The 14,041-nt window shown below is 43.0% G+C and overlaps 1 protein-coding gene across 5 annotated transcripts in view; it reads left to right on the top strand.

Annotated features, from left to right (window-relative positions):
- The window catches only part of TAFA4 (TAFA chemokine like family member 4), a 181,761-nt gene that overhangs the window by 139,207 nt on the left and 28,513 nt on the right, over positions 1–14,041 (top strand). For all 5 annotated transcript variants that reach the window (XM_084832506.1, XM_084832507.1, XM_084832505.1 and 2 more), the window contains one exon: positions 8,348–8,503. In XM_084832506.1, the coding sequence (XP_084688632.1) occupies positions 8,348–8,503 (156 nt within the window). The remainder of the gene's footprint in view (positions 1–8,347; positions 8,504–14,041) is intronic.

Here is a 14,041-nt window from a genome sequence, read left to right on the forward strand (position 1 = left end):
TTAACATTTAAAGCCCTTAACGGCTTGGGGCCAGGTTACGTGAAGGATCGCCTCCTCCCATATGTGCCTGCCCAGACCTTAAGATCATCATCAGCGGCCCTCCTCCGTGAGCCCCTGCCAAAGGAAGTGAGGCGGGTGGCGACTAGGAGGAGGGCCTTTTCTGCTGTGGCACCCCGGCTCTGGAACGAGCTCCCTAGTGAGGTTCGCCTGGCGCCTACATTGTATTCCTTTCGGTGCCAGGTGAAAACCTTTTTATTTTCCCAGGCATTTTAGCTTTCTAAATTTTTATCTTTGCTGTTTTAAATCTGTATTTTAAACTCCTGCACTGCTGCTAGATTTTATTGTGGTTGTATTGTTATATTGTGGTTTTAATGTTCTATATATTTTAAACTGTTTTATTGTGTGTGTGGTTTTAATTTTTGTGAACCGCCCAGAGAGCTTCGGCTATTGGGCGGTATAGAAATGAAATAAATAAAATAAATAAATTATGGGAGAACTTTCCAGCCAGCATTTCCAAGGCCCAGCCTTGTCTGATGTGGATCCTGCCGTGCTTAGTGTGACCCAGAACAGACAGTGAATCCTGGGCGCAGACAGCTTCCCCTGTTCCTCACGCCTAGCCCAGAGAAAACAGAAGGCACATTGTAACATAACATGCATGATAATTGTGGCTTGTTGCTAGAAGCCGTGCCAGAAATCAGTGGGGTGGAAGTCATAGTAGGTGGGATTTTCCTTACTGGAATGCAATGGCCAAACCTCTACTATGTGCATTTTGAGTGCCATTATGTAGCACTCAAGGTTAATTAAGAGGTTAATTGTTAGCAAACTGCATTCCTGATGTTTTTAATAAGTGAGACCCTTGGGAATGAATTTTTAGTGAGCATTTTTCCTTTTCTCTCTCTGCAGCTCCCTCTGTAATGGCCTCCCAGGTATCTTACAGAATTCACTCAGAATTCTAGCAACTGTGATCTTCTCTTTTAAACTTTCTTTTCATACCTACTTCCCTGCTGCACCTGCTCACTGAGTTGTGGCACACTGATTACTAGATACTTTGAGGCTATTCATGTGTTCATTCCTCCTCCTGCAGTAAGCTGTGCCATTCAGAAAACGAGATGGAGCTTTTTCTTACTCAGGAAATGATTGGGTATCAACTGCACAGAAAAGGAAAACACTCCAGCCTCCTTTTCTGCTCATTCTTTGTGAGATGTTCTGCCATGGAGCACTTGCATAGAGGCAGTAGCTGAGATTGGCATTTAGCCTGTTAGCTAAATGATGGGATTGTCTGTTCAAAGTTTCATAGAATTCTAGGGATGGGAGGGACCCTAGAGGTAATCTGGCCCACCCCCTGCTCAGTGCAGGATCTACGATGCAGGATGCCACTACAGCATCCCTGACAGATGGCTACCCAAACATCTGCCCAAAGATCTCACATGAAAGAGAGCCCACCAGCTCCTAGAGCAGACAGATTATGAGCACTCCTCCAGATTCAGGGCTATGCCCTTGTGTAACCTGAACATGGATGAATGGGGAGCATGATGAGCCATTGTGCTGATTCTGGACTTGCTCACTACTTGCGGTCAAACGAAGGGTTACTTTAAAGGTGTAGCTAGCAGCTCCCTTTTTTCCCCCTTTCCTCAAAAGGAAATGCAGAGGACCCAGTCTAGATCAGGATCCTAGTGCAGGGGTAGGGGGGCTTTGCCAGGTCCTGTCTGGATCGGGGTTCCTGGGGTCCCTGTGCTTGTAAGTTGTGTTGCCAAACTGGATCGTTCTTTGGCAATGCAAATTGCAGGCATTGGTGGTGGGGTGTCGATCCTGATCAGAACCTCAGCCCTCCTTCTCTCATGCTAGGGTCTCAATGTGCTTAGATTGGGTCCTGCACGCTTACTTTTGAGCAAGGAAAAAAAGAGGTAGCTGCTTTATTTGTCTTTAAAGTAACATTTAGTTTGACCCTTAGAACCTGAAAAGTAACCCAACCAGCGGTCTGCAAATTATGGCTGGGCTTGTTAGCCAAGTATTAGTTTCTACTATTCAGCTGAGAAATTCAGTCCTACAATGATAGTTAGAGGCTTTGGAGCTCTCTTTCGAGGGAGGCTCATCTCGTCCTCTCCTTAGTGGCCTTCCACCAGATGGCGAAAACCTTCCTGTTTCCGAGGGCTTTGAGGGGCAAGAGTGGTTTTAAGACACTCCATTGATTTGTGCAGGCTCATAGGGGTGGATGTCTTCTTGTAGTCCCATCTGTATTTGGGAGCCTGCCTTTCCCTTCCCGTTGTCTTTTCCCATGTTTATCTGGACCTTCGTCCTCTCCTTCTCCCTACAGGTTTCCATCTCAAAACTAGTAAGTCATTTGCTGCCACGCTACATAAATGATCCAGCCGTTGGCATCTTGCTTTCCCCTTTTTGGCACTTCTCCTGCAGCTCTCCATTTGTTAGTTTCTCCAACCAAACAAATCCCCATTATTCTCTGTGGACAGTTGTTTTGAAGTGTCTCTGACTTATGTGAGATCGTAGCTGTCATCTTCCAGCATTCAGGCCTGTGGTGAAGCACAGTGTTCACATTGCTGTTATTTATCTGCACTTTAGCTTTCGATGTGAGTTGTTTCGATTTCATACAATACCTGCCATAAATTTACCCAGTGCTCAGTGATCAAAGTACCTATCTGTGCTCATAGCAAAATGCATGTGTAGGTGGGTATGGTGCAGGTGGGGCGTGGGGAAGAACTATTGTCCAAGCAGTTAATCAATCAAATGGTGTATACATCTCATAACCAACCATAAGCTTTTCAGTGACCTGTGCAAGCAAACCAAGAGCGGTGGCTTTACTCGAATCTACTTAAAGGCCTTACTGAGAACAGAATAGACGCAATCAAGGCAATCTTTGCTTCCACTGCAAAAGCATAAAAATAAGAAATGGGACAAGCAAGCTCACCAATAAACAAAAGGATCATGTCAGTTCAACATATGAACTGCAGGCCAGTTCATATGTTGGAAGTGGTAGTTTATTTGTACAACGTGCTGGCCATGTTTGCACAAAACAATAAGCCAGAATTAAAACAGTCAGCAATAGTCCCTGTACCCCCGGGGGGGGGGGAATCTGTGGCCTCCAGATGTTATTGGGCTCCTATCAGCCCCAGCCGGCATGGCTAGTGGTCAAGGATGATGTGGGATGTAGTCCAACATCCGTAGGGCCACAGTTTCCCACTCCTGCTGTATCCCAAGGTGCCTCACCTTAAGCCAATATACTGCTATAAAACTCCTGGCCTCTGTATGAACCTCTAAACCAGGGATAGGCAGTGGGGCACCTGTGGGCTCCAGTGTGCCCTCAGATACCTTTATTGACACCCGCCAAGGTGTCTTACCCATCCCACTTTTTTTTTTTTATGTAACCAAGTTTCTTATTGGCAGCTGGGATTGCTTCACAGCAAAGTGAGAGTGAGTACTTATCATCAAAGTACTCAGCAAAGTGAGTACTTATCATCTTTCCCCCCACATGAATGCCTCTGGGTCACATGTTGGGCTCAGAAACCTTTGTAGAGATGCTTTTATTTCAGCACAGCCACTTTGTGGTGGTGCCCAGGCCAGTTTCTCAAACTGCAAAATATGCCCACAAGCCCCCAAAGTTGCCTACTGCTGCTCTCAACCCAACGGACAAGTTGCATCAGACTTTTCCTGGGTCTCCCGCTACCTGCATGGTGTCATCTTTCTAAACTCTGCTGGGTATTACATTTCAAAAACTGGAAAGAGTTCCCCTCTCCCAGGTATTAGAACGTCTATTGCCACCATCCTCAATTATTAACAAGATATCAGCTTAACAAAGGACAATCTTCCCAGCATCCGTAACAGTATCCTTAATTTAATTTTATTTTCTGTGAAATTTTATTCTTCTGTTTATTAATGCTTGCAAATATTTATCAGGAGATTTTAGGGATTGATCTTTTGGAATATGGAATGCAGTGATCTTCTCTGCTTATTTATTTCTCAATTTACAGTGCATCTGTTGCCCAGTTGAGCTTTTTTATTGCTATTACTTAGATATTAGGCACTTCCATGAAAGTACACAGCCAGCCAATAAACATAATACAGTGGCTGTGAGAGACACTTTTATGCTGCGATCAACATTTTCCCAACTTCCTGTAAAATGCATTATGCATCTCACAGCTGTAGCATATTTTGTTTAAAAGTGCGGTGGGTGCAGGAGGAATGAAATAAAATCTAATGTTTTCTATACATTATTCAGTATGAAAATGGAAGACTGTATCTTCCATTGCATAGTTTTCAGTCCACCACCCTAAGTCTGCATGCCAGTTAACAGATTACACATACGGACACATATCACAAATATGGATGTTGTAGGCACTGTATTCTAGGAGACTGTGGTTTGGCTTTGGATCTGTGTTTAAACCCTAGCTTTGGATTTGCAATCCTATGGAGTAACTCAGGATTGCCTTGAGGACGTTGCTTTCCCACTATTTAAATAATATTATTGTTACAAAATGCATGTATAATATAAGGTGAGAATGGAACGGGAATCTATGTATCTGGTTCCTCTTGAGACAGCAGCCACATTTGGATGTCATGGTAAGCCAGGAATCTTGGCTTATTAACCATGATGTTAATGAGCAGAATGGTGGTAGAAGCAGCCCGTTTGCTTTGCCTTTTGCGTGAGCAAACCAGGAAGGGGTAGCGTCACATAATATCTGACCTTGGGATTATGGTTAAGTGTGGCCAGACAAGCCAGGATTGGAAACCAGCTTTAAACATTGGTAATTCCTGGCTCAATATGACATCTCTTCCTTTGTAGAAGGAAGCTCAGCTTATGACCAGCTTCTATTAACATATATCAGGAGGTAAATTGATACTCTTCCAGCCATTCTTATATTAGGGATGCCCCGCTGGACTTTCTATATCATAAAACATGTGTATGGAATGCCTACTCCCATATGTACTGTATCATGAGTAATAAAACTAAGCGGAGAGGTGCAGGATCTATTAATGGAACAGGAAATGCTGGGACAGGAAGTTTGTAGGAGGGTCTTTCACTTACTGCAGCTTTCCTTCTTCAAGTGCCCCCTCATTCTGAGGCTCGGAGAGTGGCAACAAGAGTGATGGCTGTTTTGGTGGTGGCCTTTCAGCTCTGGAATACTGTCCCAAGGGAAGCTCGCCTGGCATCCACACTGCTATTTTTTCAATGCCAGGCTAAGACTTTTCTGTCCTCCCAGACTTTTAAAATCTTTTAAAGCATTGGAAGTATTTTAAAATCTTTTTGATTAGTTTTTATTATATACTTGATACTGTCTTTTCATTATTATACCCGATACTGTAGTTTATGCTTGTGTTGGCACACTTATTAAATTGATATTGTTGATTTTATTGTGATTTGAATTGTGTTGTTGTAAAATGCCAAGAGAAAATGTATTTTATCAGGCATTTAATTCATAAATAAATACTTTGAGGCATCTTTGCGTTTTTATATGGCAGCCTATTTCCTTTGTTATGGATCTTTGTTTTCAACTGCCTTTGCCTCATTTTCCCCTGTTTTTGTTTTTGTTGTTGTTGTTGTTGTTGTTATTATTATTATTATTATTATATCTGTAAGAAACATTTGTGTAGCTTTGGTGACCATATTTTATTTTTCTCCAAATCATTCTTTTGCTCACCAAATGTCATATGTTAAAAGAAATTACTTAATTTCTTAATTAAATAAATTAATTTACTATTAATTTACCCAGTACTTTGCAAACACTGATAAGATCTAAGCAATGCACTGAAGATCCTGCAGTGTAAAGAGGATAAGAAACACACAGAGAGAAAGAAGATGGGCAGGCACCTGACAACACTTTGGGAGTGAGAGAAGTATAGGATATTTATCAGAAAGCGAAGGAGGAGAGGTTGCTCTATGCAATAGTTCCTAAGGTGTTGAAAATCAAACAGTGGAGGTGAGTGGGGGCAGGTAAAAAGCATCATCGTCAGGGGACACTGGTAAGATTGCCTGATTCAATTTGGGATAAGTCTTCAGTGACTTTTTTCCATAAGGCTGGAGTGGTTGGGTAAGAGGTTCCTGAGAAATGTCTCCCTTCTTGAATACTATTAAAGACATGAATCCTGCCCTGTGGGGAATCATGTAGCCCTGAGAGCTTAGTAGTGTTATTTACCATTTCTACAGTGCTTCTCAGTGTACAAAATGTTTTGCAATCTGCGGGTCTGCAGAGCTTTGTGCAGTCCTGTTGCAGCATGAATTTGAGGTGGAAAAATGAATGGAATAGCGTAAGGCAGGAATGACAGATTGAAGGAGAAGGTGGAGGATTTAACATACATTCTTTCTCTTTACCTTGCTTGTTTTATTATGCCCTGTTACTTCACCTATTTTATTTAGGCACGCATCTTCATACAAATGAAGACTGGATAGTGCCGTGGAGGCAAATCACACACTATCTTTAAGTCTAACTATCAAGGTCATTCTTTATATCGCAATAGCAGGATTTCCCACAGTAAAGGTGCTTCTCTTTCCCACAGGTGTGTGCACGCGAAAAAAGTTTGGGCTTGTGCAAGGGTAGGAATATGGCAGGAGGAAAGAGCAGCTGCCTGCCTTGAAAAGCATAACTTTAGCAGGACCCGCACTATAGATTTCGACACTTCCAATATCTGATTCTCTGGAGGATTGTGAAGAACTGGAGAGATCACTCAGTACCAATACTCTATCTATTACTTAAAGCCTTGGGAATGCCTGGTCTTGTCTTTGGATAACATGTAGGGTTTTGTGTGTAGTTTTAAATACAATCAGCATCAAATCTGCACTATATAAATCACATTATCATAATCTGAGCAAGTGCCATTCATCAATGGATAATGTCACTGGAAAACCAGCGCTGCTGTCCTTGGCTTTCAGTAAAGCCTTTTTCTGAGTTGCGTCCGAACATGACAGAGCAGCACATGCAGTGGCACTGCTAGGGCCAGACTTTGGGGCAGAAGGCCTGTGTCCCCATGGTGTGTAGGGCTGCCAAATGACTTCCTTTGTTTCTTTAAAAGTAAACATCTTTACAGGTGGCAGCTGAGGGCGCTGCGAGGGCCCAGAGGCATTCGGAGACAATAAAGGTGGCAGGAGCCTCCGCCACTGCGGGCACTTTCTAGCACGCCCAGTCACCTCCCTCTGTACATGTTTAAAAGAAAAAGGAATGCCTTCCTTCTGCGCCTGGTAACCTGGGGGAGGTGGGGAGGAGAGTGGAGTGGAGTGGAGTCTCTGCCCATTGGGTCGCCCCATCCTGCTGGAATGCTCTGGGTTTAAGATACTTGTGTTGCTGCTGCTGCAGCTTTCCCAAAGAGAGTCAAAGCCGGTCCTGAGAGGGACCGTGGAGCCAAAGCAGGCGAGCGCTTCAGCTTCACTGCGCTTCCTGTCAGCAGCTTGGGCTGTCTCTTTGCCATATCCCCCGCGATCTAGGCAGGTGCTTCCTGCAGCGGCAAGATGAGGAGGGCAGCTAGTGTGGTGTGGGAAGGGCCCTGGAAGGCCACTTTCTCAGGGCCCTCTCAAATCTGGCAGTGGCACAGAGCACATGTTCAGAGAAAAGCTTCTCAGCAAGTTGTAGTGCAGTGCAGTACTCCCTGGTAGATTGTCACTAACGGCTAACGTGTATTTTGTCTGATGCACAATAGCAACAGAGGCTTTCATGGATTTTAAGGAATTGCTTGGCTATATTTTGTAAGAGTAACAGTAATTTATATGGAATTAATACGCTGTAAATAAAAAAAGACAGCCTTCTAGTTAATTACTGTAGTCATTCTTCATGTAGACGTTAATTATCCATTGGAAGCACACAACCAATGTGCAACACATAATACCTGTGTGGTTCTCTACAGTGTACACCTATACATGTCTACCCAGAAAAAGTCTCATTATTTTCAGTGGGACTTACTCCCAGGCAAGTGGGTTAGGATTGCAGCCTTAAACACTCAGTTCTCATTACAGTTTTCTTGTGGATAGTACAATTGTTGGCTTTTTAAAACCTTTTCTAAGTGGCCTGTTAGGTCGCCGTAAAATGTTGCTGTATTTAATAAAGCACAATAATAATATATTTTAAAAAAAACAACCAATGCTAAATGAGAACTTCCTTTGGCATAAGATGTTGCCATGTGGCAAAAGAAGAAGAAAAAGAAAACCAAGCCAGGCATTAGTTTAATATGATGTGTTACGTTTTCCACAATACACTGGAAAATGCCTCCAAAGAGCTTTTCTGAACTGGAATTTGGGCCTTGGGCTGGAAGAGTTTTCAACACCCCTGGTATAGGGAGAGAATGAGTCTTGTGTGTCCTTTGTCACCATAGTTGATGACTCAGCAGCATGTACCTCCATCATCCCTAGGCCACCACCAAGTGAAGCAAGGGACATGTGAAGTGGTTGCTGTGCATCGGTGTTGCAACAAGAACAGGATTGAAGAGCGGTCGCAAACTGTCAAGTGCTCTTGCCTCCCGGGGCAGGTTGCTGGCACAACGAGAGCGCAGCCCTCCTGCGTTGAAGGTAAGCAGCTTCTGCTTCATTTGTCACGCTGGCTTAATAATGATAGGAGTCTCTTTGTCTCCTTGATGGTTCGCATTCCCGATGTCTGAAAAAAAGTATAATCCTCCCCCTTTTTAAATTTTGGACACATTTCTCTTTGTTAATGATAATGAGTAGGTGCCTAAATCATGGTGTAATTAATCTCCTTAATTTATGTATGAGTCTGTTCCATGTCGGTGCTAAAAAGATTTCTTAGTAGTTTTATGTTTCGTTCCTTTTTGTGCAGAAAAGTCAACTATAAAGTTGGCCAGAATCAGGGATTTGGTTACAACTTCCTTGTTAACCCAGAAATAGCCCTGTTTTTGGTGGGACAGAGTTTTCCTGTGTCAGCCAAGGCAGGATCAACCAATATGTTAAGTACACTATAATAGACAGCCTCAGACTTGGGTCACTGCTGTACTTTAATTATCAGTGAGTCCCGCTAAGTGGAGACTGGGCCCGTCCAGTAAAAGCCTTATACTGAGCTTTTTAAAAAGTTCTGAACATATTTTTTTTCCCCTTGCTATGGCATGGGATACATTTGCCACTTCTTAAAAAAAATTGTGGACAAGTTGTAAAATACTTGCAGCCTTTAGAGCACAAGGAACAGAGCTATTTAGTCACACTAAAGCGGAGGTGAGTATCTTCCAGAGGTTTCTGGGAGCACTGTTCCGCTTGCAAGCAAGGTGGGTGCTCCCCACACCCCTTATTGGCTTGCAAAGTCACAGCTTTTATGGCTTTTGCCACAGCAGATGCAGTGGCAATTTTGGTGGCAGGCTGCAAAAACGACCGTGGGGATGTGTGCAATGCAGCCCCCTTTGCCCACTCCTGGACTATAGGATTTTGTGGTTAGTGAGAAAAGTGAAAATGTGGCAAACATGTATTTGTTTATTATTTATTATTACATGCATATCCTGCCTTTTTTCCTCTTGCAAGGAACCCAATGTGGCTTACATGATCTTCCTCCTCTCCATTTTATCCTCACAACCACCCTGTTAGGTTGTTAGGCTGAGAGTCAGTGACAGACCCAAAGTCACCCAGTGAGCTTCATGGCCGAGTGGGGACTAGAACCTGGATCTCCCAAGTCCCAGTCCAATACTCTAGCCACTGCACCACCCTGGCTCTCATTCATCTCCCTGTGGACCATTTCACACATAATGCTAAACCATTGGCACCCCTCTCCTCCTTTTGCATGTCCACAAGGAGAAGAATGGAAGCGTGTGCTTCCACTTTTAAAGCGTGTGCTTTAAAACTTTGGAAGCGTGTGCTTCCAGAGTTCCCCATTACATTCAAACTGAGGAATCTTTAGTTATTTAAAACTATGATTTGAGATCAACCAGGATGATAAACTACAGCAGGGGTCCCCAACCTTTTTGGACCCGTGGCACATCTGAGAATTTGAGAAAGTTCTGTAGGCACCACCACAAAACACCTAATCAGCGGATTGCGGCTTTGATGTCTACCTGTCACGTCTATGGATCTTGGGCTTTTATTCAGCAAAAACTTTGGTTTTGTGTCTATTGGACACCACAACGTTTCTTTAATAAGGTCTAATTCAACTAATTGCTGGTGGTGCAATACAGCTAATGCTTCTTTTAAACATATGTATTGGTATTAGTTGCTTTTTGGTGGTGGGGGGAGGTTATTACACAGATAAATTTTGTACCGGAACAGGCTTTAATATTCACTGATGTACACTCCCCTTTAAATTATTTACCTGCTTCATCGAAATTAACAAATGCTCAGAGTAAATGGATTCTCTGCATCCTTTTGTCATCTAAAAGACTGATATTACAACTTTGGAAGGATAACCACTCATGCAATGGGTCCTCACCTTACAACCCTTTCAGTATTTGACCAGGTGGTACCTTCAAACAGACACCTACAGTATTTGGATATCTAGGCCACTTTTGTTGAAGCCTCTGTATAATTGCTAGAAAGTTGTATGCATTTCATACAAATGCATGTATGTACATTAAAGAACGGGGGGGGGGGATTACATTTTTAGGGTGTCTCTGGGCACCATGGTGGGAACCCATGAGCTATGGTCTAAATCTGGCTTCTTTGAACAAACCGTAGTTTAAACCAGGGCAGGCAACTTGTGGCCTTCCAAATGTTGTTGGACTGCTACTCTCATCAGCCCTAGCCAGCATAGCTCATGGTGAGGGCTCATGGGGGTTGCAGTCCAACAACATCTGGAGGGCCAAACATTGCCCACCTCTGGCTTAAACTAACAAGAAACCCCCTGAATTTGAATGTATCAAGCAGTACTCATTGCTTTAAAAGTGGAAATGAAAGCTTCCAACCTCCTTGTGGTTAGACATAATACTGCTTTTCATTAAATCCCAAAGCCATGCACAGAGTTTTTAAAAACAAACAAATTTTAAAACAAACAAATAAAAACAATGACAAAAACAGCAGAATAAAAGCATCTGAACAGGTCAGCTGCCGAATTCAAAATAGGTGGGGAGGCAGAATTTGGGTTATCTTGCTACAAAACTTATTATTGTTACTATTGCTAACTTCTACTACTATTGGCTTGGCTACAGTGGTACAGGTGCTAGTAATGTCAAGACTGGACTGCTACAACTTGCTGTATGTGGGGCTGCCCTTAAGGTTAGTCTGGAAGCTGCAGCTAGTGCAGAATGCAGCATCTTGGCTGTATGTTAGGAGCTGTCCCTTTTTGGCATGTTACTCTTTTGATGAGGGAACTGCTCTGGCTGCTTATTCGCTACCGGGTCAGGTTTAAGGTTTTGTTACTAGTGTATTAAGCCTTAAAGAACTTGGGACCAGGATACCTGAGAGAGCGCCTTCTCCCTTACCATCCTGCCCAGTCACTGAGGTCATCAGAGGGCATGCTCTTGGTGGTTCCGGATAGACCTACAGTCTGGTTGGAATCCACCCAGTGTAGAGCCTTCAGTGTGGTAGCTCCCTCTCTGTGGAACTCCCTGCCTCTGGATATCAGGCAGGCACCAACATCGTTTTGTTTCCAGCACCTGCTGAAGACATTTTTATTTCAACAACCCTTCCCTGAATGACCTTTTACACTTTTTATTGGTATTCTGTTTTTTCAAAACACTTTTTATATAGTGTTTTATTCCTATTATCTTTTATTGTTCACTGCTCTAGAATCTGTTTAGATGTGGAGCAGTATATAAATGTTGTGAATAAAATAAAAAATAAATAAATGCTACAGAATATACAAAACCTAGCTGTGATTGCTGATAATAATCATGGTAGTGCTTGCTTGGACAGGTATTTTAGCTTTTATTAGAATTCTCCAGTTGTTGTAGACATGATCCCTTCGATGAAAATGTGAAGGTTTTCCCTTCCACTGATTAAATGCACATTTATAGCTGAAAAATGATTCAGGAAATTTCCCAATAGTTCAGTTTTCTTCCCCATTCTTTCCCCCTTCCCCCCAGCAACTACACAGTGGCATCCCCCCCCCTTTTTTTAATGGATAGCTTTATGTTAGAAAATGACACCTATAAGTCTTAATTAATGTTTCTGCCAGTGCCAATGGAAATAATCTTAATGCACAAAATGTGGTGAGATTTACATTTAAATAGAAGCAAATCAGTGCAATATTTTAATAGCTTGCTGCTAATTAATATTGACACAGAAATCATGTTTGTTAATCCACATGGAAGATACTTATCTTTTATTTTCATTGCTTCCCACACAAAATCATGACCTTTAAAAGTGAAATAACAAAGAGCCCCAGGTTTCCCTAACTTCCCCCAATGTTTTAATCTATGAATTACCCCGTAAATAAATGAAACTTTGCAACGTACAACCCCCCCACCCCCACTGTGGTAGCACCACCCCCTCCCCCATTTGAGCCTCTTTGGTGCTATGTATGAGTGTTATTAATGTACAGATGAATTTGAAAGAGAAAACCAACATACATTACAGCCAATACCAGTGGGATGTGGAAGCGTCACTGCACTGGGCCACTGAGGGAAGACAAGTGGCTCTGAGGCATGAGAGCTAGGGGAAACTAGGTTGGTTATGTTCTCCAGCACCATCTCCAGGCTTTTGAGGGCCCTTGGGCAAGACACCTTCAGTGGGTGTCCACCCTCAGTGAGTCCACCTTCTCACCACCATTGTCACCGCCTGCTCTTGCTCTTGCTCCTCTTCGCTTGCTTGAGAAGCAGAGAGCCCGTGAGCAAGGAAGCAGTTGCTCCTACTGCTCCTTCTCCTCACCGCAGCTGTTGTCCGGGCCAGCACAAGAGGCACCTGAACAAGCAGGTTGCAATGGTGAAGGGGAGGAGAAACTCCAGGGTGCTCTTGTCAGTGGGTGGCGCAACCCCAGGGGGCTCTTGTCACTGGGTAGGTGCCCAACCATACCTACCCCTATCTCTGGTCCGGGTTTTATCCAGTGCCATAGGCTTGTTCATGTTATTCTAACAAGGCTCACAATATGGAACATGGCAATGTTCACAGTTTTGTGGGTTGGGCTTGATAACAGTAGTAGGTGGACACAGACACATTCCTTGTCCTCTACTGTACTGTATCAAGCCTTTCCACAGTAGGTGGCATCACAGAGCATTGTGGATGTGACTGTATTGGTATGGTATTGCCTTGGCTCCCCAACCTGGTGCCCTCCCAATGTTGGACTACAACTCCCATAATTCCCAGCCAGTATGGCCATTGGGGAAGGTTGAAGAAAGCTGGTCTAGACCTCCTGTCTCTTAAAATAGCCTGCATACGCTACTCACGAGTTGGGTGCGACAAAAGCTATTCATGAGTTGCCAGAGTGTCAGATATTAGAACAGTTGTAGCCTTGTAGGCCCCTTCCAACCCTACTATTCTATGATTCTATGACTTCCTTCAAGTATTCCCTATGCCACGCCGCCTCTTCTTTTATTTAGAGATTAGATTTGGCTGGATGTTTAAATTTTTCATATCGTATTATCTGTGCATGCAACTCAGATTTAATTACTCAGTATACATTGAATATTTTTATTCTGCTGAATCCTGGGCAATGCTTGTAAATTTTATACGGTGCTCCATGCAACAATTTAACACTTTATGATGGAGAATAAATTCAAAATATTTAGTAAAAAACGCACCAGCGTAGCAAAGGTAATGCTTTTTGCTTTTGTAACAATATTCTAATTGCAGCGCTGGAGTGGACGTTACATTCATTTTGTCCAAACAAATCCTTGCTGAGACAGGTTAGTGTCTGTGTCTCAGTTTTAGATTTACTAAGAAAAACATTGTGAATACAAAAACTAGAGATATAAAAGGAGACACCCCTGCATTTTCCCCTTCAATGTGATAGCTTAGCATACTTTATTTATACTGTAAGCACTGAGGTAATTAATTCAGATACTGTAGGGCAGAAACCCATGCATGTCCACTTACAGTTTGCAAATTTTTATTTTTCGTGATCTACCCAATCCTGTGGGAGCTTCCATGCTGCAGACGCCTGAAGGAAGTTTTTAATTAAGACTGGTCCCTACTGGCCCCACTTGTGTAACTAATTATTTTCAGTATCATGAAAGAGTTTCA

Source organism: Heloderma suspectum, chromosome 2 (genome assembly GCF_057233095.1).
Source record: "Heloderma suspectum isolate Gila_16-S chromosome 2, 16-S_ref, whole genome shotgun sequence".
NCBI lineage: Eukaryota > Metazoa > Chordata > Lepidosauria > Squamata > Helodermatidae > Heloderma > Heloderma suspectum.